This window comes from Fistularia commersonii, chromosome 2, assembly GCF_037954325.1.
Source record: "Fistularia commersonii isolate RoL2024-O1a breed Wild chromosome 2, RoL_Fcom_v1.0, whole genome shotgun sequence".
Classification (NCBI taxonomy): Eukaryota; Metazoa; Chordata; class Actinopteri; order Syngnathiformes; family Fistulariidae; genus Fistularia; species Fistularia commersonii.
The window spans coordinates 15303856-15330766 of record NC_141285.1 but is presented as its reverse complement, the minus strand read 5'-3'; the positions used below and the strand labels follow the sequence as shown (position 1 = coordinate 15330766).

General features: G+C 38.9%; 1 protein-coding gene across 2 annotated transcripts; it reads right to left on the bottom strand.

Annotated features, from left to right (window-relative positions):
• Window positions 1–2527: 2527 nt before the first annotated feature.
• Window positions 2528–26216, bottom strand: loxl4 (lysyl oxidase-like 4). Of its 2 annotated transcripts, none has more exons than XM_086169894.1 (15): window positions 26172–26216; window positions 24398–24743; window positions 22923–23197; window positions 22621–22835; window positions 14463–14501; window positions 14154–14367; window positions 13858–14035; window positions 10394–10548; window positions 10102–10302; window positions 9710–9872; window positions 9378–9621; window positions 8350–8465; window positions 7535–7671; window positions 5667–5778; window positions 2528–5576 (listed from the first exon to the last, which is right to left on the bottom strand). In XM_086169894.1, exons 2-15 carry the CDS (start codon window positions 24711–24713, stop codon window positions 5506–5508), a joined length of 2436 nt encoding a protein of 811 aa, XP_086026020.1. In that variant the 5' UTR covers window positions 24714–24743; window positions 26172–26216; the 3' UTR covers window positions 2528–5505. The 2 variants fall into 2 exon arrangements, with proteins under 2 accessions (XP_086026020.1, XP_086026029.1); XM_086169903.1 differs by having other exon boundaries at window positions 10135–10302.
• Window positions 26217–26911: the final 695 nt, after the last annotated feature.

Below are 26911 nucleotides of genomic sequence, written 5' to 3'. Positions count from 1 at the left end.
CGGAATATATGGAGATAAAAAAGTGTTATTAGTCCCTGGAAGCTTTTTGATCTTCTTGGATGTAACATCTGATATTTTTCATATCTATCCTGTTCAAAGAAGTTTGTGATTTTTTTCTTACTTATCTGTCTTTTTACAACTACAAAAACTTGACCGATCTTGCTTTAAGAGGGGAAACTCTATTTTTCACACCCAGAAGAGGGCAGCACTTCTTTATGTTAAAGTCAAAGCAGCAACATCAACTGTTTTGGCATCTATATATTTGCGGTGTAATTTCGGGAGGTGAAAGCATACAGATGACCGTCATCATCTTGAATTTTACAAGCAAAATAAGTGCAACTGCTCTCTGCCTTTGAATATCAATACCTCCACCTCAACAATACAAAAAGGACACTCAGAATAATATAAATTCTGCTTATGTACAGTGTGATTATAGAATCATAATGCAGTTTACTTTATTCACATACTTTTTGTTTTCCCATCTTGCATTTTTCTCACTATCTTCCAGCTTCTCTACATACTTGCCTCACTTTTTCACTTGTTTTTCCTCCCATCTCCCACTTTGCCTCTGCTCCACCCTATAATCACGCCGCTTCATGGCTCTCATTTGGCGAGGTATATATAGCAGTAATTGTCAGGGTGCAATACAAGGACTGGGCAGAGCATGTGTACTCACTCACTGAGCTGTTTTGCAGTAAACCGTGCTGGAGATGGGGGAACATACGTGAGTTAAGACATGTACACACATGGAGATACTCTCATTTCTTTGAACCATGCATGCAATCCCTCACAAGTCATATTTGTAAAATTCTCATGAGTAATTATTACATCCCACTGCCTATTAGTCCTCCAATAAATGTGACTTAGCAATTTAGAATTTGTCCATGTTTTTGGCTAAACACCATGGGGGCATTGTGAAAATACATACATTAATCAAAGGAGCATCTTCCTATCGGTAGACAGTAACAGGTGTAGGTGACAAGTTGTGGCTTATCTGTCGTCAGGTGGCTTTCTAATTACGTTTGCTTATTATCTATTAAAGAAAATAGAAAACCCATTTCAGCCTCATCCGGGCTGCCTTCAGCAGCAACAGATCAGTTACAGCAAAATCGATCTTGGGCGACAATTAGGCCAGACACTCATTGCTATGAGGATAGCATCTTCCAAAGCTTGTAGTACTTTGCTGAGGCAGCTTATGACCCTGGTTTTTAGGGACCCCATAACAAGAACAAGTTCTGATAACTGAAGTTACTATTTGGCTGCTGAGTATAGACTGCCCTCTTCAGCAATCTGAATTCGCATCACATGAATCCCTCCCCATGTCTGCTTTCTTCATAATGCATGGAACACTGACTCTAAAAGAGATTATAGCTCAAAAAACACAGCTATGCAGTCCAGTTGTTTGTAAGTCAGGGTGGGGATTCCTTGCAACTTGTGTGGACAGGTCTGTCATTCAGAGAGTGCACACAGTCTCCATTGTGGAGCTGTTTGTGGTACCCACTGGGTTAGGGTGGTGTGGGAAGGGGCCTCCTGAATAAAAACATACGCTGCAAACAGGAAGTTGGCCCTGTAAGGATAAAAGTGAGTACCGCCCAGCTGAATATCTATGAACTCAGCTTGATCATTTTTTTCCTCAAATCTTCAATTTCCCCAAAATAGCTCTCTCTCTCTGCTGTTTCATCTTGATAGATCTTGTTTTCCGTTTGGTTGTAGTACAGCGCTTTGCAACACCAAGACTTAATGTAAATTTTAAAAAGCTACAAACAATACCATATACTATATTGCCTTGAACCACATTTTAGCCACTTCCACCAAGTATCTACCACAAGAGTTCGCATTGAGGTCAATTATGATTATATTACCAGTATTTTGCAGCACTTGCTCATTGTGTTAGAAAGTTTTGAGCCATGCATGAATATTTTTTCATCCAAGACTTCTGCGTAGATTTAGAGATTAATGATACTTTAAGTGTTGGGCAAGTAAAGTGTATGAAACCAGGTGCTCTGCTTTCATGTAGTCCTTTTCTGTTTGCTCAGCCGCTATTTCATCCCACTTGGTGACCACTTCACAGCTTCCATTTTCTTTCTGGGTGGATTTATCAAATCAAACTATTGTTAATATCAAATGACCGTCCAAGTCATCTGTGTGTATTTCACCCACTTGACTAATATTTGATGTGATTACATTTCGTCATAATTTTCTGAAAATAAATATTCATAACCATTTTCTTTGGCTTCCTCTCAGTTCCTATGAAGATCAGTATTTGTAAAAGATTTAGTCATAAAAAAGGCAAAAGTTGAGAGGCTGGACTTCTAGCAGCTTAGTCATTTTAGGGGAAATGCACAATGTAGCTTTCATGCCAAAATGAGAACTCTGAGAGTAGATCTTCCCTTCAGTGAAAGGAAAATGTTTGATCAGTCTGTTCTTGTCAAAGAAAATATTGTTTTGAGAAACTTTATCATTAACCAATATTCTGCAGGGTCATGCATTATTGACAGGCAGGACACAGAAGACAACTTAGTATGTGATGAAGTTTTATTGATTCACAGTAGTGATGAATGAATTGTTTGTGATTTGCTCTTTCACTGAAATTTGCCACAGCCAGTGTCTGTCCACAGTTATCCAGAGTATCTTTGAGGAAAGTATGTCTAAGCTTATCATCTTCATACGTTACATCAGCAAAACATGTGGGTAAAGACTATTTGCAACAGAGCTGGCAAAAACAGCTCTAATTTACTTGATGTTATCGTGTATACATCACAGTTAAAAGCAACCAAAATCACATCATGGAATATTATGAAGACGAGGTCAAAATCCCTGAGAGTACAGCTTTCTATGAATATGATTGTACACAAGAACAATGTAGCTCACACTCTCAGCTTTAAAACGTAAAATAAAAGCAGAACTGGCCATATGAAATATATCCCAATCCCTCCAGCATGGGGTCAACTACAGTAACCTGATGCATGTTTCAGATATGAACTATTTGATAAGATCCAAAACTGTGGAATGGCTAAAAATTTTAAATAAGACATAGAACAGACCATATATATCAAAAGCAACTGTACAGATGCACAAAACAACTAAAAACACCTGTTTTAAAATGTTCTATAATAGTTAGTTTTGTATCTCAAACGAGTTTATAATCCTCATAAACCTTTGTGATGGAGCCAGTGACGAAGGTCTCGTTGTGGGGGTGGGAGGGGATTTTGAAAAAAATGTTGACAGTTATCATTGTGTCTTATTTCAAAGAATCTTGAAAATGCTTTGATACAAGACAATCTTGACAGGGTTACTCTAAACGGTAAAATAAGAGGGCTTTAATTTATGCTTCAACTGTACAATTGTACTTAAGACCTTAAAACACTATAGCCTTAACCTTGACAATTTATACGTTATTGTATTTCTTATTCTCCCTCCTTCCTACTATTATTGTTATGTTTTTGCTTGAAACTCTGGAACAACAATTTCCTTCGTGATAAATAAAGTTGTTCTCATTCTCTCCTACAAGAATTTACATTATTGTTTGGTCAGTTGCATTTTCACTTAGAATGATGAACAAAAACAAGGCCTCTTTTGACAATGTTGGACAACTTTTTGATTGTTTCTGCATTGCTCTTAGACAAACATGCTCTCCTTCGAGGCTTTAAATGCAGACGTGTGGTCATGGTATGACGACCGACTCCAAAATTTTTGGTGTAAAAACTGTAGATACATAATGGAACTGAAAAAGGCTCGTGGACGAGAGACTAAACAGCTTTAAGAATGTTCACTCGATTCCCAAACTCCTAAATGACCTTTTCTGCACTACTAACTTACTTTACAGACCTTTTTTAGTTACTATCACCCTCAATTAAGCCTCAGAGAATCTGTCTTTTAACCTCTGTAAAGATGAAAATACACTTTCTCTCTGATTTAATAACCAACAATTGCATGGTGTTTCCTTATAAAGCACATGCTACCGCCTTAACCTTAACTGTAACCATAAGTCAAACCCAAACAGACATAATTAAAAGCCTTAAATGTCCTCAAAACCCAGCAAGTCTGCCAACCGCGATGCTGCGGTTTTGTCACGCTGATTTTCCCTTCCATTGGAAAGGCTGAAAGTCACCAAAAAACTATACAGCTTACAGTTAGTGTAATGTAATGTAAATATGATGTAAATTAAAATAAAATCAACAGTAACTCAGTTACAACATTGGAAAAATTCTAATTGGGTGTCTTTCATAGTAATGTACTTTCAGAGTTAGTCACATCAGAATAAAAAAAAAAAACAGTCTTGCAAGTTAAATCAACATGTATTTAACATGTTCTTTAACTGAGCATGCTGAGTATGAGTGAAATGCATGAATAAATAAAACTACAGTATAAATAGTACATTGTATATGAAAACACAAACCTTATTTCATTTTTCTGAAATGTAAACAATAAAACAAAAGTCATTTGGATAAACAGCCTACAAAGTCAGTTTGGTAGCAACTTGAAGTAAAACATTAGGGGGTTAAAACTGCAATACTGATATTTAAAACATAAAGTGCTTTGTTCCATATGGACCATTTGAAATCATTTGTCCTATTCTAGATGAGAAGCAAACAAATTAAGCGCAACTACACTCCTTTAAAACATTTTTGTTGACTCCAAGGTAATAATTAACTGATAATTTTTTTTTTTTTTTTTAACACAAGGGCTTGAAGCAAAGGGAACACTAGGTCCACTATTGTGTTACAAATGAAAGCTCCTGGTAAGAGGTTTTCAGTGGATAGAAAGTCACATCTAAAATGATCACCCATTTTTATAAGAAGAAAACAACAGGTCATAGAAGTAAAATATAAAGTTTTGATGAGCACACAAAGGTTACCATTTGTCTCAAAGCCCCTGTATACATAAAATACATTTTACAGCACCGCTCACCTGAAAAATAGAAATGTTGTTATAATAACATACAGTATTCCTAAGGCGCACCAATGAAATAACGAAAAAGTACTATTACATGGCTGCAGATGATGCAATGTGTATAAAATAATTAGAAATTATATACTTTTCTTATATATTACTTGTTCTCAATTGGAAAATACGTTCTGCCAAAAGCACTTCCAAACTGTGTAAAAACTGACAGTCATTGTAGTAAGGCCTTTCATGTGTTCATGTTCTGAAAAGTTTAAATTACCAGTAGTCCACATTCACAAAAGCAAACTTTGTAGTTTGAATCTTTATCACATGTGTTCTTCACTAGAGCAATGAAACATGCTGAGCTGACAGGCACTCGTTCCGCTCTTGTTGTCACTGGTTGATTTAGTTCAGTGTGAAGTCTGTATTGGTTGCCTCTGTGATGTGACGTGCTTATGACTATCTTAACCATGCCTGCCAAAAAGAAGGACAAGTGCCATTTTCTGAGTTTTCTTGTTTTGTGGTTCATAAGGTCCCAAGTACCTGGTGCCATCAACCTCAGCCCACCCTGAGAAGTGTCTTGGCCCCACTGGAGTGCCTTTATAAGGCCCTGGACAGCTACACAAAGTTGTTGGTGATTTGTCTCTGATGCTCAAACAAGTCTTCAATCTCTGCACTGTATGCATCTCCTATAAAGGAAGAGAATACCATTATCAGTGGCAAAGTCAAGTCAAAATGAAAAAACAAAGAGAAAGAAGAAAAGGCCACCATGATCTCACCTGCATGACATCCATACATGAACGCCCTGTGACCATCATATTTACACCGACATCTCATGACATTGTTCATGAAGTCAGACTCAGCCATGTCCATGGAAGGGTTGATCTCAACCTGCAAAAAGTCATATCTCTATAAATACTTGGGACTGCTCAATCTCAAAGTCCTTTTATTGTAGTTGAATCTAATAGATTGTATGCCGGTACATATTTGACGAAAAGAAATTGTTCCCAGAGAAATCAATTTAAGCACAAAGTGGGATTATTAAGTAGTGATTGTGGTTGGTTTTATTTTCATAGGCAATCCTTCATTTATCTGTGGGAAAAAAAAAAGTTGGATTACTTTATTTATATTATCACTATCACCCACACTGCAACTGCATTCACTTTGTAGTCTGCTTATTATACAACGCACACATTTGCTGGTAGATCCCTCAAGAGGTTCCATTGTAAAATTATTTTATAACCTGTGTGAAAACATGCAAAAGGCTCAGTTGGCCACAAAACACTAGATAAGTGGCAGGACAGAGGGTTTTATTGAAGTTTTTGGATTTGTGACCGAAAGTAAAATGTTTTGTTGGGTTGTAGTGACAAGGCTTTCTACTTTTTTCCCCCAATTTAAATACTCTACAAACCACTAACCCTCCTTTACACACCAAACATAGGTTTGTAATAATGACACAGATTAAACCTTAAATTCAACTCTTGAAAAATCTATATTCATGCATAAACATATTGCGTGTCTTTGAGCGTTGGCATGCATTTAATAGTCTGTTATTTGCCTTGCGACTCTGTAACTGCTGATACAACCATTCTCTTAATCTGCTCTGGTGATAATACTGAGAACCCATTTACTTAAATAACTGCTCTGTAAACTGCTACACCCACTTTAATTACAGGTTAGAAACGGTTACAGGGTAAAATCAAGGCAACGAGCACAAAAAAACTGAGAAACTTGAAATATGCTTCAGAACTGTCTCTTAATTTTTGGTCTAAATTACAATGTACATCTGTGTGGGCTTCAGCACAGAGCTGTTTCAGTGACAGACCATGCTGCTTAGTGGCTATAAAAATAAAAGCAGGGCCGGAGAAATTCCTTGGTGGCAAATTAGCTGTCCCTAATGGGAGAAGGGACTAGGTGTTGCTGCATTAAAAGAGTTGCAATCGTTAATTTGAGTTATTGGTGTGTTTCATGGGCCCTGGGTGGCTCAATACTAAAGGCTTGCCAAGTATTTCTGTGAAACTCTGGATCAAAAGAGGCAACCATCATCAGCTCTTGTTTAAGAAAAAAAAAAAAGGAGCGGTTCCAAGTACATATACAGATCTGTACCCTTGGCGAGCAACTCACTCTTTTTGGATTTTTTTTCCTTCAATCTTTTTTTTCTTTTCTCTGTTCAGTAAAGCTGTTCTAACCTTCACAAGACACTTCTCCTTGAATGACCCTTTATCCCAACTCATGACCTAGAATTTAAGTTGTTTTTCCACATCTACACTGTATTCAGTAAGCCGCTTCATTATTACGCCAGTCTGCACACTGAGATGTCTGTCTGTCGTGGGTATTACAAGTAAATTTAATGAATCCTTCTCAAATCAAGATGTGTAATTTCAAAGATTGAGTTTTTCTGCAACAACAGTACTTATCGGAACTGTGAGTTGCATGTTAATAAGTCTCAAAAAGTCGTGATACATCTGGTATCCTGTTGTTATCCGTAAACTTCTGCTTGTAAATTAAAAGTACTTCACAATTTAGATCTGGAGGGTATAGCCAGGTGTGTTAAGTGGTATGTTTCTTATTCAGTGTTAAAAGAACAGATGTAAGTTTAGCCTGTCTGGTAATATGAAGAAGAAATTAAATGGAAAGGACTTCTGACCTGAAAAATGTAGTCTCCTGGCCGCACATCTGTCACATCAATCCACTGACAATCAATATCGTGGCGATAGGTATCCCAGCAGCCCACAGAGATACCCTGGTCACCCATGTTGTAGCAAGAAAATCGCTTTTGGAGTCCTGACACACAAAAAAAATTACAGATATCGTCATCAAAGCCCATTCAGTGCTTGTCATCCATTGATATTTGTAGGAACTTAACACTTCAAGAGTTTGCATTTGACTATATTTGGAGGCTAATTCTTGATATAAACCTGCATCATCATTGAAATAAGACATGAACAGTCTATAAATAAAAATAGCAGAGTTCCAAAACGTTATCTTTTCCCACCAATGACAAACTTTCACATCTGTTGCTGTTTCTGTTGTTCAATTGTGGGGTCAGGGCTGCAACTGATCTGACAAAACTAATGGAGCTGTGTGTGTTTATGGATGTGAGAGAGACCTTGAACCATCCCCCCCATCTGGCAAGGATCACTTCAGTAGGATTAGCTACACTCATTTGCCTAATGAGAATGACAAAATGTGTGGAGAATTGCAATCATGAAGTGAGCTATATTCAATAGCTTCATTCTGATATTTTCATGTTGAGATATTCATTGAGTTAACATTCTGAGGGTGTCAAAATATCTGTTTGTCTTTCCTCTCACTAGCTATATTTTTGTGAAGTGTAAGTGGGAAAAGAGTTAATCAAAAAATTCACATTTAGATTGCTGTAAGGGGAATATTGCTAGTTTCCAGTCATACAGGTTATATGTGTTGTATATATTGGGACCCGTGAATAGTGGATACCATTACCTTCAGGGCAATAAGTGTCCTCCAGACAGAAACTGGCCTTATGTCCCTCTGCAACCCTCGTGCCATTCAGAGTCAGCAGGTCATAATGTGTGAACACCTCAATGCTGTGGTAGTGCCTGTGACAAGAGGGGGAAAGTCCAGCTGAGAGTGCATGTATATATTTTTATGTGTGTGCATTTACACTAAATGAACACTGGTTCCCTATGGCGTGTAGCCTAATGACCTCATTGCTTGAACATGAGCATGGGTGTCACCACAACACCTCTCACAGATGCTTGTTTTAGCACCAGGTTGGCTGACCTGTTTGCTCATTTCCAGTGAATGGGGAGCATTGAATCACACATGCACAGTTCTGATTTGTTGTTGTAACAAACTGCTGCAGAGCTGACCATGCGCGCCCTTCCCTGTCCTTTGCATTACACACCACTTGTGGTAAATGGTTTGGTTCAACCATCATTACTATGAACACGTGCTGCTGTGAGGCTAATGAATCTGGAGAGATGACAGCACTGTTTCAGGCCACGCATAACTCAATGTGACATATCTCCCACAGCCAACTCTGTGGGCTTAAAATGGCCTCTTCTCTGCTGACCTGAAAGTGGCAGGCCTGAAAGTGCTCTCGTCATCTAATAAGAAACAGAGCAAGCAGGGTGCAATGTGTTTAGACAAAGTTCTTGAGGGGAACTTTCATTTATTTACAGCTAATAATATAGCTGTAAATAAATATAAATGTTGCTAAAGACCGTGACAAATAAAGGCTCTTACGTTTGGAACCATATGCACTTGGAAGAACCATCACACTTCACCATGCTTACATTTCCGGTGGGAGTTAAATTAAGTTTAACTCAAATTGCTCAGTATGGTGGCAGTTATGTCATTAATGCCAGAAACACTTGGAAAGGAAAAAAGAACTAAGTGTGACCACATGGAAACCAGCAACACTAAACATAGCAAGTATTTAAACACTTATACCACTACAAGAAACCCCACACACGAGCGACACGGCACTTCCATATGAGAAGTTCTACCTGTGACACTGGTGCCATGTCCAGCTTTCTCTCGATGCTTTTGGTCTGAAATCAGAACGGCCAAGGTTCATGATACGCGAAGAGAAGCGCAGCAGTCGTCTATGGCCATAGGGCCAATTCATCCTGGCGGCGGAGGAAGACAAGCAGTTCTCTTCATTGGCACAGGTCAGCAGGTGTAGGGGTCGATCTTCCAAGTAAGCAGTCTCCTGAACCAGCTGGGCGTCCAGGACGAGATCGGGAGCCGCTAAGGCAGGGCAGAATGTGACATTATTTTTCAACATAAAGAAAACAAAACAAATGATAAGAACAACGGGAATTTGATTTTGGCTTACTGTCTGAACATGTGACACCAGCTGCTTTAGTTCCACCTCCTCGAGGGCAGTGGACATGAATGTTGCGACGACATTGCTGAATTGAGAGCTCAGTGCTGACGCAGTGAGTTCCGCTGAGAATCACATCACTGGTACTTTGGTCACCAGGCCAGTACCAGGTTTCCTTGAAGTAGGAAACAGTAGGCAGAAGAAATGTTAGGTTTTTGTTGTTTTCTTTTTTTTAAATCAATGAATACTTGTAGAATCATGGCTCATTGTCCACCAAGGGGAAAAGGGGGGCTACAACTATGGATTGACCTCCCTGTGCTCAGCTGTTTCTTCTTTAAATCAATAATTCTGCACTGCTGATATGAATTGAAACATTGAAATGAAACATTGCCAAGGGTTATTACCAGATATCCAGTTAAGTCCAGGGGGACGGTTACCTGGTGCGCACTGGCAGCGAAGCCCAGACCCAGCTGTCTGCATATCACTGTCGCTTCATTGATGCCCCAGTTCTCACTGCAAACAGAGCCCCAGCGCTTCCTGCCACCGACGTCCATTAATACTTCCACTCGGCCTTCTGAGGGAACTCTACCGCCAGTCAGCCTTACCTGGAAATCCATCAGATTTAGGACATTACATGGATAACACATTACCAGCTGAAGCCGAAACATGTGACGTGATCGTGCTTTTTTTCAATACCGTTTTCTCCGTGCCAGTTTTAGGGACATGACAGCGTACTGAAGCATCCTGGCTGTGTTTAAATGTCCAAGGTTGGACTTCTTGGAAGTGGCAGTCTAGAATGGAGCGTTCCGCCCCCGTACACTGGACACTGTTCATATGGATCGGCCCTGTACCTGGAGAGGCAGTAGAAAATGTGGTTTGATTTAAAATCTGATCTGCTTAAACACAGGACTGAATAGGTCTATTTCATGTTACACGTAGGGCCACCCAAAGTGCACACATTGGTATTTACTCATTTATCACCCAAAGAGGCACGCATGCTGAACATCTGAACCTCGTGTGCATAGATATTTTTCCAGCATCCAACAACGAAAATGTCATATCGCTCACGACAAAGCTTGCTAAACAGCAGCACCATCATGATCTACTCTGAGGATGTCACACCTCATTACCGACATTCTGCTTCTTTGAAAAAAAATAAATAAAAAATCCAACTTGCGTGGTTGGTCTACCACCCTGATAGACTGAACAAGGACACATTTATTGCAACACAATACAAAACCAGCACTCGTGATTTTTAATTGGATGATCCCTTAATAACATTGATATCTCGGGGGGGAGGGGGGACCTTGGATTTGTACATCTAATAACCTGATGCTGTGATGAGGGCACATTAAAAAAACAAAGGCCAAAACTTTCTCTGATCTTTCCTTCGACTCAAGCATTAAACGGCGAAGATAGAAATGAGAACATGGAAATAAGCGCCAACTAATATACAAAAAACTTAGCGAAAGAGAAAACTGAAAACTGAGCAGAAAAGGGAAAATTCTTTTTGATGCTGGTCACCATGTGTGGATTCAAACCTATGAAAAGCACACATGTAAACCACTTCTGAATCCAATGTAATGGAAATGGCCACATGCTAAATCCAAACTCCCACTATGTAAGTTATCAAGACTGACATGGGGCCCAATTGAGGGATCCTCAAAATGAACGGTGACATGCTATATTTAACATTTAGTTTGAGAAATCCACAAAAGCCATGAATAAATTCCAAGAACCTGGCCACACACTCTTAACATGGATGTAGGAATTTGGAGTGTTTTACCCCCTCATGTATGTATAGTAAACGATGTGTATACACACTTGACGGCTGAAATTATACAGTGAAACAACAATGTTGGTCAAGAAATAGAAACAGTTTCCCTGTAATTTCACTCACTGATGGTGATAATAAATTGAACGACGATGGTACTTTGATGGTTTGCAGATGGAATCTGTGTAGAGCGCTAAACACTACTCAACTTTCCCAATGAACAAACTGACATAAAATGAAATTGTGGATACAGCTATGAAACAAAAGATAACCAGGTAAAATACTAATTTGACGGATTTTATTTCGCTTTGGCAATTGATTTTGATTAAAATCATAGAAAACAAAACTGAATGTCACTAAAGAGTTAGTTTATGGGATGGAAAAAAGTCAATACTGGTCATATCTTGTTTCAGATAGTACAAACAGTTGGTTCGTGGTTGAAAGGAAAATGTTCTTTTCCCCTCTACAATTACACAATGTTTAACGCATTAATGTGGCATCTCTGCTGTATCAATTCTCATGAAATTATGTACGCTAAAACTCAGCAAGCCATCTTATATCATTAAATGTTTTTCTTATCCACATGAAATTATTGTGTACCTTAGGTCAAGCACTGGAATGTTAGCTATTCTCTCTAGCTTCCGAGACCAGTGAGCATAACCTTTATCACATTATCACATCCTATCATCAAAAATAAGGGGATAGTCTCCTGTGGGGTCTTAAATAAAAAAAATTTTTAGTAAAAAGAAACAGATGAAAGAAATATCTGTTTTGTCATGCATGGCTGAAAAAAAAGTATACCTGAGGATTATGCAGTAGAATGAAGAATATATCTTTATATCACTAAATGTTGATTCATTTCAATTCAAAATGATAATGCACAGTCTTGCCTGTGTTTGCAGATATACGAAAACACGTGAATCAACTTTTGCTGCACATTACTGAGGATTCTGATTAATTTAGACATCTTCATGAGACACGCATACACAATGATAACTAACAGAAAGATGTCTAACAGACTGAATTTTATGGAGGAGACTTTTGAGAAGTATTTGATGTACAGACATCCTCCACTGTCATGCATTAGTAAGGCAAAAAGTGTGAGGGGCGGGTTTGTGTGTGTGTGTGTAGATGCTGTCTAGGATTAAGTGAAAGCAAGGAAAAGATAGAATGTATATTGCAAGTGTGTGTAATAAGTGAATGTTTTTAAATGAGTCACCAACCAAGGAAACACAGTATAGGAAACCTGCATTTCCAGAACAGAGACAGGAACTATGTGAGGTAAAAGAAGAGGGTAACCCTAGTATTTGCCAAACCAAATTGTTGCTACAGAGCCACATCTTCATGTTATAATTTTAAGACTGATTTAAAACACACAAATGCAAAATAAATATGGCAAATGGACATGCACAAGGACAAATGCAGCTTTGTGGGTAGGAAAACCTATTTCAGACAGAAAATTGAAAGCTTTTGGCACCTCCCTGACAATTAAACACCTCTGCTTCAGACTGCTTGGAACCCTGATGAGCCTGAACCACCGTGACCCAACAAGTTAAGTAACTGACTGAATCCAGATGACACAGGATATAACTGTATTTAAAAATAAGGTTTGATGTTTTTTTATAAGTGTTTATTATATTTCAAAATTTTATCAAAAAAAAAGAATAAAAACAAATACCATAATGAACACAAAATACATTTTAAGGTATTTAAAGATATAAAGGGACTTTTCTGTAACATATGAAAGAGGGCAGCTAAATCAGCAGATTGCCATCCCACATTTTGATTGCCTCAGAAAATACACCGTAGCCAAAGAAAAGGGTAGTCCATTCTCACATCTCTAAAAGTGTGGAGACACCGCCTGTGCAGCTGGATATGTACAAAATTTTAGTGTCAGCTGTGGAAATCGAAGGGAAAAGACCACAGCACTCAGAGAGTGAATGAAAAGCTTGTTTGAAGCAAGTGCAGCAACATTTGTGATTTTGGTTAAAGAGTATCAATGTCAACCAATGTGGCTTATAGTATTGCATTTCTTCAATGTGTGAGCATGTGCACTGTGTTTCGGCAGCTGGGAACCCTGGCACACCATCATATTTGGACGTTCTGCAATCACCACATTTGCAGCTTCAAACAGTTAGACAGACAAACAGACATGCCCATATATTATCTGATCGGTCACGGCAGACAGGCGTGGTATCTTAGATAAGCAAAAGCCTCGTAAAGTCATCCTGTCCTCTCTGAAATTGCATGACACACAATAAACACATTCAAACATCCAAATTATAGAATGTAAAAAACAGCCAATTGTGATGTTTTTCAGCCATTCCAGCCTCAGATGTGTGTAAAATGTTCATGTCAGAAGAGACTGCAGTGCTCTTTATCTCACCTTGACCCATGAAGGCTCCGTGCAGGGCATCCACAGCAGTACCGAACCCAAGCTCTCTGCAGACCACACTGGCTGCAGTCCTTTCCCACATGTGGTCTACAATTGTCCCCCACTTTCCATCTCGGAGCACCTCCACCCGACCTTCCCCAAGCCTGGGGCCAGCCTTCAGACGCACAGGCTGGACACAGAAAGGATTATAATTTGCTTGTTCGAATGAATGTTTCACACACACTGAAAAGCCCACACAACACACACATGTCTATGCATTTCTGGGTCTGATTTATGTTGCATCTCACCACAATTGGGTATGGGGCCTGGGGTCTTCCTGAGGACATCCTAGCAAACTGAGGTCCCGGCACACATTTGACCACAGCATGTCTTCCATTCTTACAGGGGGAAGGGCTGCGGGGTATTGACAGCTGAGCAAGACATTCAGAGAGACTATTCTCAATACCCAGACAGTGCACTTTCTCCACCCAGAAGCCCTTCTTCCTTGCCATAATGCTCAGTCTAGGAAAAAAGAAGAAAATGCATATTTAAATTAGGTTCACTTTCAGGATATGTGGTTAACAAATGAACTCAGTGAATACATGGTTCTTTATTACCTTGTCGAAGGATCTGAAACCTTAGAATCCCATATTTTCCTGTGAAGTAACAAAAAGAATAGACGGCTGTTGGTTCTCTCAGGGCTGAATATTTACTAATGTTGTACACAGATCGCCCTGTGAGGTGACCAGGGTGACCAGATTCTGATGTAATGAGGTAGAACTTATACTGCAGCATCTGCTGTTTGTTTTATGAAGTTACCTGGTCACACAAGAGAGATTTCTGCCACAGTGAACTTTGGCACACATATAATTATAGACTTAAGTTAAAAGACAGGTGTATTTGCTTGAGTGTCTGTCAATGATTGAAAATAGATACTGCTTCGATAATGACTTTATAAAAAAAAAGATATTTTCTGGTCAAACTATAGCTTCTGTGTATGAAAGCAGAGTAAGTTGTGGTTACACTGATGCTTCGTATGGGAAAGTTCAGGAAGAATCCATTATTCTGTTCTCTTACAGATTTTTTTTTTTTTCATTTTGAGTTTAAAAATCTAACATTCAACATTTCTCTGCTGGAGAGGTGTGGAATGCAATTAAATGTAAACATTCAGGTCCTTCCCTTTGCTGTTTAGTCAATGCTTTATATGAATAATTGAGAAATAGTTATATCTACACCCCATTGTTTGGCCAGTGATATTGGGTTACTTCAAGGTTGCGAGGTCAGAGTCAGGACACCAAAGGGAAACCTTTTTTTTTTTTCTTTTTAAGAAAACCAATGGCAGCTGTCATTACTATTCCATTGTTTTAAAGTTGTGCTGTTATCATTGCCTGGTCCATCTTTTGCATTTTTGTGGGCTTTAACGTAAGAACTAGCATCCATACGCCTTTCAGGTTGATCAAGCATGCTATGGCAATTTATCAAACACCATATCATGTCAAAAGATAATGTTTGGATTTCATTTCGTAAGAAGCCCAACAAGCAATAAAAAAATAGCGTTACCCGATTTTAATTTCCAACAAAATGTTGTATGTCTTTCTGACAATAATTCATCATGAATCTGAATTATTTACATCCAAATAGCTGTATATCTGTTCAAAGGAAATATTGGTTGGGCTTTAGATTGTTGGCTACATGCTGCTGGCTATTTTAGTGTTTATCAAAGAGAACATTTGGAGGCTTCCAGAGAAATAAAGGATGTAAAACTATAAAAAGGATTTAATCTCCAAAACCACAAAGAAAAAAAAAAAAGCTCATGACATTCAACATCAGTGATATAAAACATTTCTGGGAAAACAGGATTTGACCAAGCATGATATACAAACAAACTCTGGCACTGTGCTTCACTGCACGTCCGAGAAATGCCAGGACTAATTTGAGATTAGTCCTGGCAGTTAGTTTGCCAAGTCGGCTGACTAACTCGGGAGAGCAGTTGAGAGGAAAGCTTTCTTTTCTCTTGGCAGGCACACCAGACAGCCATGCCGCAGACAGCATGCCAGGGTGTCCTCAAACAATAATAAAATGCAAATGCCGTAACATGCGTTCACATATGCACACTTACTGTATTACATTCTGACATTCAACAGACACAATATCATTCAGTATTGTTACATAAAAGATACAATTTACCAGGATCGCATATACATCCATAGCTCATGTATGTTTGTGTGCATATACACTATATGGCCAAAACTATTCATTCGCCTGCCTTACCTCGCATATGAACTTAAGTAACATCCCATGTCTACTCTGTAGGTTCATTATGTCATTGTTCCACCCTTTGCAGCTATAACAGCTTCAACTTTTCTGAGAAGGCTGTCCACAAGGTTTGCATTGCACTTGGTGATGTGTGTCTTGGATGCCACTGCTCAGCCATGGAAACGCATTCTATGAAGCACTGTTCTTGAGCTAATCTAAAGCCCAGGTCTGTAGGCTTCAGGTCCATAGGTCTGTAGTGATTGACACAGAAAGTTGCCGACCTCCTCGCACTACGGTGGAGATGCCGGGGATAGAACCCAGAACCTCATAGATGTGAAGCATGCGCTCTATCACTAAGCTAAGACAACACTACGCACCTCAGTATCCGCTGACCCCGCTCCATCAGTTTATATGGCCTACCACTTTGTGGCTGAGTTGCTATCATTCCCAAATACTTCCTTGTTCTTATAATAGAGCTGACAGTGTAATTATTAGGAGCGAGGAAATTTCACAACTGGATTTGTTGCACAGGTGACATCCTATCACAGTTCCACACTGGAATTCACTGAGCTCCTGAGAACAGCCCATGCTTTATCAAATGTTTGTAAAAAACAAACCTAGGTGCTTGATTTTATACACCTGTGGCCATGGGAGTGATTGGAACACCTGATTCCAATTATTTGGATGGGTGAGCAAATACTTTTGGCCATAAAGTGTATGTAGATACACATTTTAAGGCCACTGATTCAGTCTTTGTCAGTGGCATTTCAGTGTGGATAATTTAGGCAATTTTTAAAAAAATTCCAGATGCTGACAGTTCAGGAGTTGTACCAAAAACCACAGTCACAAAGATGCTTCTTTTGCACCTGAGCTACCTTCTGGTCAATTTCTAAAAGCTCACCCTAATATAGCAGTCTAAAAATGGACCCAGTTTGAAACTTGCATCACATGTTTTGAATGGTTTCTGTTTTTTGATTTTTGTTTGTAGAGTCTACCAACACACGGCAAAGTCACTAAACATGTTTCCTTGTTGAATTGCCATTTAAAGAAACCACATCAAACTTTACTTGTGTGACTACACAGGTAAAGGTAAATATTTTGCCCTAGCAGTTCCCATAAAGTTAATACACTTGCTCAAAAGAAAACTGAAGATGTTGAAATCAAAAGAATGACTATCATTGACTTGGTGTGGGTGGTTGTTTAAAAGTTTTGGGGGCTCATGGTACACATTCCAACTTTGCAAAATAACTTCATTTCCTAACTTTGTACTCTAAGTGGTGGGCTAGAGGAAACCTCTTCCCTCTCTGGATAAAAATATAAATAATTCCTATACACATAAACAATAATTTTGGGAGGAAAATATAGCTGAAAGTGGAGTGCAGTTTAAAAAAAAAAACACTTTCATCAGTTGTTTCACAAAAGCAGGGTTGTGACAATTGCAGATGCAATTTTGTGATTTTCTACCAAAGGACTAGAGCTGGCCACCGAGGCTCATTTGACAAACTCACATCCTACAGTAAAGCGTTATGAACATCTGTATAAGAAATCATAGTTATTTAAATGGTTGGTTTCGACCATTGTGGACTATCTCAAAAACTGCTCTTAAGTGAGTCATAAAAGTAAAGGCATTCAAATCACATTCATGACATTTAATGAAGTTGTGTGTGATGTCACAGGACCATTTGCAAACTGCCCTTTGACAAATTGTATACAATTTAACGCAGCCTTTAACTACACTTGTAAAACATCCAAAATGTGTCTACCATATGGCTCTACAGTAAGTTGACATAGGGGATAGACAGTGACAAGCACAAGCACAAACACACATATTCACACATGTTTTCCCATGGGGCAAACATGTCTGTGACTTGTTTGTGATCTCACCACAGACTAACCATTCTCCTTCTCACAGATTCTAACAAGACTACGACACTCGCTAGAAATGATAACTTGGAGCCTCTAGTTTTGATCTATCAAATCATTGTTTGTCGATATTGATCATCACACCAGAACAACATAAAAATAAAAATAAAGGTGTCACTTTGCTCCTCACAAAGTAAACAGATCACCATCATAGGTAATGGCAGAAGAACGATCACAGACAGCATCAGACGTAGTCACAGTATTTATCAACCAGCTGAACATTTCATCACTGTTGTGGATTCAGTAGAAGTCAGGCTAATGATAGGGATTCCCATCAGCCCTGTTCTTATCACCTTCTCACTAGCGTTACATCTTACGCGCTAAGGTTTTTTCTTTTTAACAACATAATTAAGTTATTACATGTTAAAATGGTTTAAAACCATCTAAAAAGAGGTGCTTTAAAACATACTGCAGCGATAAAAGACCAAACCATAAAATCAAAAAAAAATCCTCAGAGCCAAACAGCAAATTTTGTGTTTAAGCAACACTTTTACTCTTCAAAACCAGACATTTTTGTTCATTTAACTTGAGTTCATTAACATTTTTTTTTACTTCTGCCATTCAAAAATACACAACTGTAACTTACAAAAATGCTGGTGTACAACTGCAACTTGGAAATCTCCAAAGACCAAGGGACAGAGAATATCAGCATAGCTCTTGGCAATGACTGATTTCATCAAAGGTTTATTTTACTGTCCCTCCCATTTTTAAAGTGAGGTTTAAAGAGTCTATTTACTGTAAAACGTGGCCACCGCAGTACTTCAAAGTGATGCTGATTAAAAGACATTTCTATTTTCTTTAGCTGAACATTAAAATCACCTGGACAGCTAAACGGTATAAACAACCGCACAACATAAGTAATAACGAATATTCAAAAATTATAATAAAAAATTAGATTTTTTCATTCTAATTTTCAAATGGTGATGACATCTCATTCTGTGAAGATGTCTAAATACAGGATGCTACATGGCGTCAGTGTCAGTTGTTATCAACACTGTAATTCAAATATTTGGAACATTGATGTTTAAAGGCGAATTCAACAAACTGTTAGCCTCAAACTAACTCATCCAGTTGAATGTCTCCTAGAAATGTAAATATATCCCACCGTTAAAACATTGATGTTTCCGAGGATCTTTACAGATGGGATATTTGCCAACATCTACCCCTGCAACTAAATATTTGATAAAATAGGCTTAATGATATTCCCATTGGGCTCTATGAGATTTATTTATCAGACTCAGACTTATGTTTGCTTTTCTTTTTTCCACTCTTTGAAAATATACAGTACAGTCAGGCACATAAGATATTTGCAAAATATTGCTGTCAACCAGAGCAGGCCAGTTAAATTAATCTTCTTTGAAAACAGGCTTCCAAGGTCTTTTCCCAGCAATGAAAAGAGCTGTTGTCATGAATATAAAATTAAAAGCTGGGAAAATAATGTCACACACACACAAACACGCAAAAAATAATGCAAAAAACCTGAAAATCATCTCCTGGTCACAATAAGTAAATACACAAATAAGCACAGAATGTTTCTGAAAATTAAAACTCAGCTATAATGAAATTAAACATTACATGCCAGTTTAAGTCTCTAAATCTCCATGGTGACAGAGAAGACAGACAGCAACTACCATTGCTGTAATTGGCCATATTTCACACATGCAGGCAAAAAATGTGGCTGGTGTGATTGCTACAACTTGTTCCTCCTCTCCATTCCAGTCTTCTCTCACTTCTCCTATTCTGCTCCAGTACCAACTATAGCTCTCTCTCTCTCAGTCTCTCTCTCTCTCTCGCTCTCTCACCCACCCACAAACACACAGACACACACATACACACACACACATAATTGGGGATGTTTTCTCGCTCTCTGCAAAAACCCCAGAGAGCCTCGGTCCTGACCGACCTGTAATTACAGCATCTTCAGAGTCTCATCCAAAAGACACAGGCAGTCAAGAGCCTTGGCTCAGCCGAGGATTTCTAAGAATGGACCAAGAGTCTTGGAGCAAGGTAGGGAAACATGCGGGAGTGTCACTGCCTAAATTTGGTCAAACCATGTAATACAATCCCAAGCTTTTCTGGTGCTAGTTCCAGATGTTACATGAAAAATGAGCATCATATTGTTTCAAACCCAAGAGTTTCTAGGTGGGTCTGCTCACATTTTGCAATTAGACAGTATCGGTTCCAGTCACACAGCAATCCTTAAAACGTCAAGACTAAGAATTATATTATAATCATTCTGGTTGTTACTGGCTATTGTATATACATTTGCATTCAAACAATCTATCTTTAAATAACTTAGATTATTGGAGGTAGATTATTGGCATTTGAGGGAAAGAATAAATGAAAAAGTATTCTTCTTCTTACAAAGAAAAGAGGTACAGATTTGGAAACAAACAGATCATTGTTAGTCAGACCCATATCGTGCAACACAGCAGATCATTACCAGGTCAGGAAAACCAAGATTCGTCAAGTCACAGCCACATCTTGCTGGTATCTTGGGATTTACAAACGTAATAAAAATAAAACTCCATACTGTGTGCAATCTTTCAAACCATAATCATACATTCAGAAGCTGATATGTGATATAAACACAACTATCCACTTTGTTGTGGCTAAGCTCAGGGACATAAACAGCTTGGATCACTAGAATTTATCATCATATCATTTAAAAACATCCTCGAACAGTCAGTGAGCAACTTCCCTGTGGGTCTTTGTCAAAGTCCTTCAAGCTACAGTAGCTCTGTCCTCCTGATGTCTCTTCCTGTCATATATCTCTTTTTGGGGAGAAGCCAAACTACTTGTGTTGTATTCATGCAAATCTATTGTTGCTTGTACTTTTCACCTATTGCATTAAAGTAACTGTGTTAAACTACAATGGAAAATGAAAGAGGCAAACTCTATCACTAACAAACACTATTCTACCTGCAATACAAGGAAGATGGGTCATACTGACAAAACTTGGACAGACTGTATATCACACAGGGTTACTCAATGATCGCTTATTCAAGAACCTTAAAGTTCTATTCATATATAGAATGTTTATACTTCTCCAAAAACAGAGGTCAATTTTAGCATCAAGCTTTATTACTTGTAGAAATAGCTATATTAAAGGTCAGTGCAGAACAAATGGAAAATTTAGGAAGAAGTCTCAAAAGTGAATAGGTTACTCCCTTAAGGAGAACAGCTTTTGAGCAGCAAGAAAAATAGCACCAACAGTACAGAGCAGACACTGCAGTAACTTAGCAGTTGAGTCAGTTTAACGCTGGCCAAGAAAAAAAAAAAGGGCTGCAAAATTATGAATCGCCTAGAGCAAGCTGTTCTCCGGGAACAAGATCCAACTGATTCCTCATTCCAGTAAGACAGCCAATGGTCAGACATGTCATGTCTTCATTCTTCAAACACAACTGAAATCATTGTCAAATAATGTGTGGTCCCACCGTGGTTTAAGAGCTTTTGAAAAACCACTAGAAGAGTGGTGGAGAGGAAGCGCAGATGTGTAGGAAAGACTAAGAGAGACCAAACCTGCCAATAGTGCTGTGCGCTAGAAGAGTGAGTCTTGAATCATTTTAAATTCCTGGACACAAATATGTATTAAAACTGCGCACAACTTAATTGTTTAAAGTCCTTGATCCCATTTTCCTGTTTGTACAATATTGAGATGCATTTCATGGTTTTGATAAGGATTTACTTGGTAATGCAAAATCTAAACCTCATTATTTAAAGTATGGTTTATTCATACACACACACACACACACACACATATATATATATATATAAATATATATATATATAGTTTGTGTAATGAATCGAAATCATTATCCTCATACATACTTCAAAAATAACCATCTAATTTTTAATTTTTAGCACTGATTTGAACAGCAGAACAACACATATATATATATATATATATGTACACACACAATAATTATTTGTTTGAGATGAGGAGTCAAAAAACTCCTCAACATGCAGGAGGGGCATTCAATCACCCACTAATACTGGCGGCACCACTGTTGCAGTGGGATGCAAAAGTGGAGGTGTGTATTGCTGACAAGGGTGTGCAGAGTCTACCTTGCCAAGAAGATGAGTTCCTTCACAAAAACTCTCCTCAAATAGCTGCCTCAGTTTCATGGTATTGATAGGGACAGTTAAAGCACAATCAACAGTGACATTACATCTCAGCATGGGAATCTAAAATTAAAAATGGTGCTGTTTGTCGAGGTGCAGCAAGCTGAAGATAGCATCAAAGCAGGCAGGGTGAGAGTGAGAGAGAGAAAGGCAATGAGGTGAGCAGAGGTGATTTGCCTGGAGAGAATTGTAAAGAAAGAGTGGTTGAGCGAGGACAGAGATCCCTTTATCACTATGCAGCACGAGAGGAGCACAGAAGAGTGGCTGGGAAAGAAAGATAAGCCTGATAAAATGCTTTTAGTCAATGCTCCTCTACACTTCAAATACTTCCCAGGAGGTTTTTATTAATTAAATGGAAGCATAAAAGCTATAATATGCTGTTAGTGAGGTAGATGACAACCACAGTCGGTGGTTTAAATGGATGTATTGTTTTGTTGTCACAGAAGACTTGGTGAAAAGATTAAAACTCACTTGTATGTTTTGACGTTGGGCTGAGTTGCTTCAGGAAACCCAAGCATCCCGCAGACGACTCTGCTGCTGTTGAGACTCCATCCCATATCACAGACCTGCCTCCATCTCCCAGCATGCCTCACTTCAATCACACCCTCTGTGAGCAAGCTCTTCTTCTTGGTAGCCATGAAGATGGGCTTAAGCCGCACCTCCTCAATTTGGACCTTACGTTGACCCTTTGTGGAATAAAAAAATCCATAATTATGGACAAAAGTAGAGCCCATCACTTTGCCTTGTAACTATTGATATTATAGCTGAGGTACCTGATAAAGGTGGTGTCTGTGGATTCGGTGCCCGTCATATGAATGTCCATTTCCATGGTAACTTTGTCCTGGATGCCTGCCGGTAGATGCAGGACTGCCGTTCGGCCTGATGGCGTTGCCTCTACTGCCTGCCTGATCCGGCCTGCGTTCTGTGGTGCACACCACCCCGAGGTCTTCCGAGTGTTTGCAGTCATTCACGCCCCAACCATTGTGTTTGCAGTCCCTCAAGGAACTCTCAGAACCATCACAGCGGACATTGTCCATCCATATGGGGCCTGTTAAAAGGATAGATCATTTATTACATAATTCATTTTGAATTTCATTGATTGGTCAATACTGAGGCGAAGAACCGCAATCTCACAGGAGCTCAAAATAGATCCTAAGGATCTCAGACATAACTTTAAATAACAGGCTGATTTTGTTTTACACCTCAGTGGCATGCTCAGCTGTAGATACACAGTACTTTAGAAAGGAGGGTGCGGTACATCTTTCACTATGAATCCAGTCAGCCTTCTCTTTAATTTTGATTTAAAAGCAGCAGTAAAGAATGCGTGTAAACCACAGCTAGTATTACACAGCTCTGGCAAGCAAACACGGTCATTATTCTTAACAAATACCCCTTTTTGACTACCCCATTCGCTAGATGACAATGACATGATGTAACTTCCAATAGCTCAAAAATTATCTGTCAATTTATGGTGTCGGTTATTTTTTGTTCCCTTAATTGGTGTCTTGCAATTACATTGTTTGGCAAATGTAGGTAGGGATAAACTAGTCGAGCAGGACTGCTCGCCATCGGAACATTCAATGCAATGTCATATTAACAGGTTGGTAACGAGCATTTTGTTTGGCCATTTGAGGAGAAGCAAATAGACCACAATAAATCTCAGCTCTTGTTTTTTACTGTAAAGGCCTGGTCAGTGGAGGTGTAGTTAGAGGCCATTGCATTATGTCCTGTGGTTCAAAAATCTGAGAATAATCATCAGTGTCTATGGAGGTTCTCAAGTCATCCGGGTCAAGGTTAATCCTTGTCAAAATCTTATATTGACAACTGAACTTGATTTCTTCCCTTGAAGATGTTTCACTTCTCATCCAAGAGGCTTCTTCATGTTCTAATGGACTGAGGGGAGTTTTCAGTATACAACTGCTGGGGTTGGGGGCTGGTCGAAGTTAACATAAGCTATTTCAACTTAGGCCAGACCCCAATCCCAGCAGGTATGTACAAAAACACCCCACAGTCCATTACAACTGAAGAGGCCTCTGAGATGAGAGGTGAAACAAAAAATTATTATGAGTAGAAAAACATTTTTAAAATCAAGCTTTTATTCTCCAAATGTTTTGCTGATTTTCTTATAATTTTCTTATAATTTTAGAAAAGTCTCATAAACAAATACGTGTTTTCCAAATTGTTACTTTTATGCCTTCTTTCACCTGGTTTCTCCTGCTATGATTAAATAAAGAGTAGGAAATCTCACCCTGTCCCTCGCCATACTTGGCACTGTGCGCCCACGTCACGCCACCCTGGAAGCCCAGTTCTCGACACACCACATTGGCCAGATTGATGTCCACCTCGTCATCGCACACCGTTCCCCAGGTGTTGTTGTGGAGCACCTCCACTCTGCCTTCGTGAGACTCTCGCGCATAGTTGCCTGCCAGACGCACCTTGGCAACGGGAGCGCGCGCCACCCTGTGCTGGGAGGTCGCGGCCCTCCCAGGTTCAGCATGGGCGGGAGCGCACAGAGCCCACAGGAGGAGGAGGAGGATGCAGTGCAGAGGAAGGGTGCGGACCATCGTGCCAGAGAGGTGGAGGGGAGAGGAGGTCTAAGGTTAAGGGTTAAACAGGGATTTGATTCAGATTATTCTGCCTTCATTAAAATAATTAGTTTTATTGCGTTATTACAATCGTTTGTGTTCAGTCGAGCTGTGAATCATTATTGTGGCAGGTCGATGGCATTAAAAGACACATTTAATATTCCTTGATTATCTCATCAATTTGAGATAATCCGGTCATAAACTGTCATTTAACAAAATCAGACAACCGGCAAGGCGCAGAAGACGGCCTGTTAGTGAATGAACCAACAGTGACATCATCTGGACAAAAAGCTGTTCATGACAAGTTACTTGAAATCCTTTTTCTCTTTGTCAACAGTAAATGTGCTGAAAGTCACTATTTTATCTGAGATGCAAGTCATTCCTCTAATCCTCCATTTGTTTTAAGAATCAATGTCACAGAGCAACTGAGGCAAAACACATAAAATCCAGTCGTCTGTCATGTAAAACACAAACATGTAATTAGTGATACAGAAATGCGCTGCAATCCAAGTGAATAATCATACCTCGAGGCTAACAAATCAGACAGAACCACAAATGTCACAGAGCCCAACAAGAACACTGTGGTAAAGACATGCACAGGCTGAAATATTAAATCACTGCAGGCCACAGGACAAAAACACAAGCCCCTATGTAAAAAAAAAAGGTTCACAAGGTTAAGAATAATAAAGTAAGAAACCAATGACAAATAAAATGACTGCAGAATGAGCCAACCATTTATCAAAATACATGAACTAACTCAAAAAAGCCCTCTAATTATTAAAATGCAATGATATAGACGCTAATTTATTAAAGTTGATGAAATTTCACAGGTAGCCAAATTTTGCATCACATGGCACCTGTTGCACTTGCAAATACTGAAATAGTTGCCAAAACAGCAAATTCTGAATTTGTCAACTCTTTACCTAATCATGCTTTTGACAAAACCTAGACTGTCGTGCAGATTTAGTTCTAAATGTAAGTGGGACAGGTAACGTGGATGAGTAGTTTTGGTGCCTTGTCATCGACAATTTAGCAGTTTTAAAGAATATTTGCCACCGTGTTTCGATTTTTTTGTCTTTATTAGCATTATAACAAGGGTGGCAAACATTAAACACATGATCTGGGGCTTGCCATGGATGACCTTTAACTTGATATCACTGATATTTTTCTTCTCCTTCACCCAACCACTCCTTCCCCCGTTGTTATTCTTAGTGTAAAAAAATCCCATTTAACTTTAATAGGTACTGTACTTAAAATAACTACTGCACGGAGATTCCTGTGTAATGTAGTACACTCTTGCTTGAGTTTTAACCACGTGAAAAAAATTGTAATTACAGAATAATTCTTTTTGAGATGTGTGAAAATTATGTATTCATTTTTCTAGGATAAGATAATAGAAAAATGCATATGGAAGGACTAAGGTGAAAGTTCACTCACCTTGAAGGCAGCAAATATTTGTAGTCGTGGACGTCACTGGCTAGGGGAGAGTGACTGAGTGAAGAAGTGTGTTCTCCTTGGTAAATCCTCCCTTCTTCCCTCCTTCTCCCTATATCCCTCCCAGCCTCCCTCCCTCACTCCTACTATTCCCAGGACTGTTTCACACGTGAAGATCAATTTAACCCTTATTTATGAGACTATAAAGTAAATGTCAGGATTATGTCCCATTACTCTCAACATTTTATGCACAACAAAACTTAAGTCATCGTCCAATGATGGATTGATCCACTGTCTATGTGTTACGTGCTTCTGCTATTAATGAAATTGCGTTTAACTACATTAACTGTCATTGAACACCATCCATTAGAGAGCATACTTCAAAATCAACTCTAAAATACCATCTTAGTATTATAGTAGGATATATTGAGATTTTTCAAGATTCCGTTATAAAGATTCAGCATCTTAAAATTCCTCACTCTGATTGGCTGACGATGTTTTACACAATCCGTTACAAAATGTGTTACACAAGACCAGGGTGAACTTGTGTAAATGTAACCAACAGGAAGTTCTTGGTTCCAGAATAGATTCAAACATCTAGTTCTAAGTATCTTAAAGAAGCTCCCTGCATCACAGGGTAGATATTTCCTTGTTGGAACGGCCGCAAACCACCAACTTTAAAATAGGTTCGCCCTCAACGAAGCTATGGTAAACGTGACTGATGCAAAATTGACATCCCACCC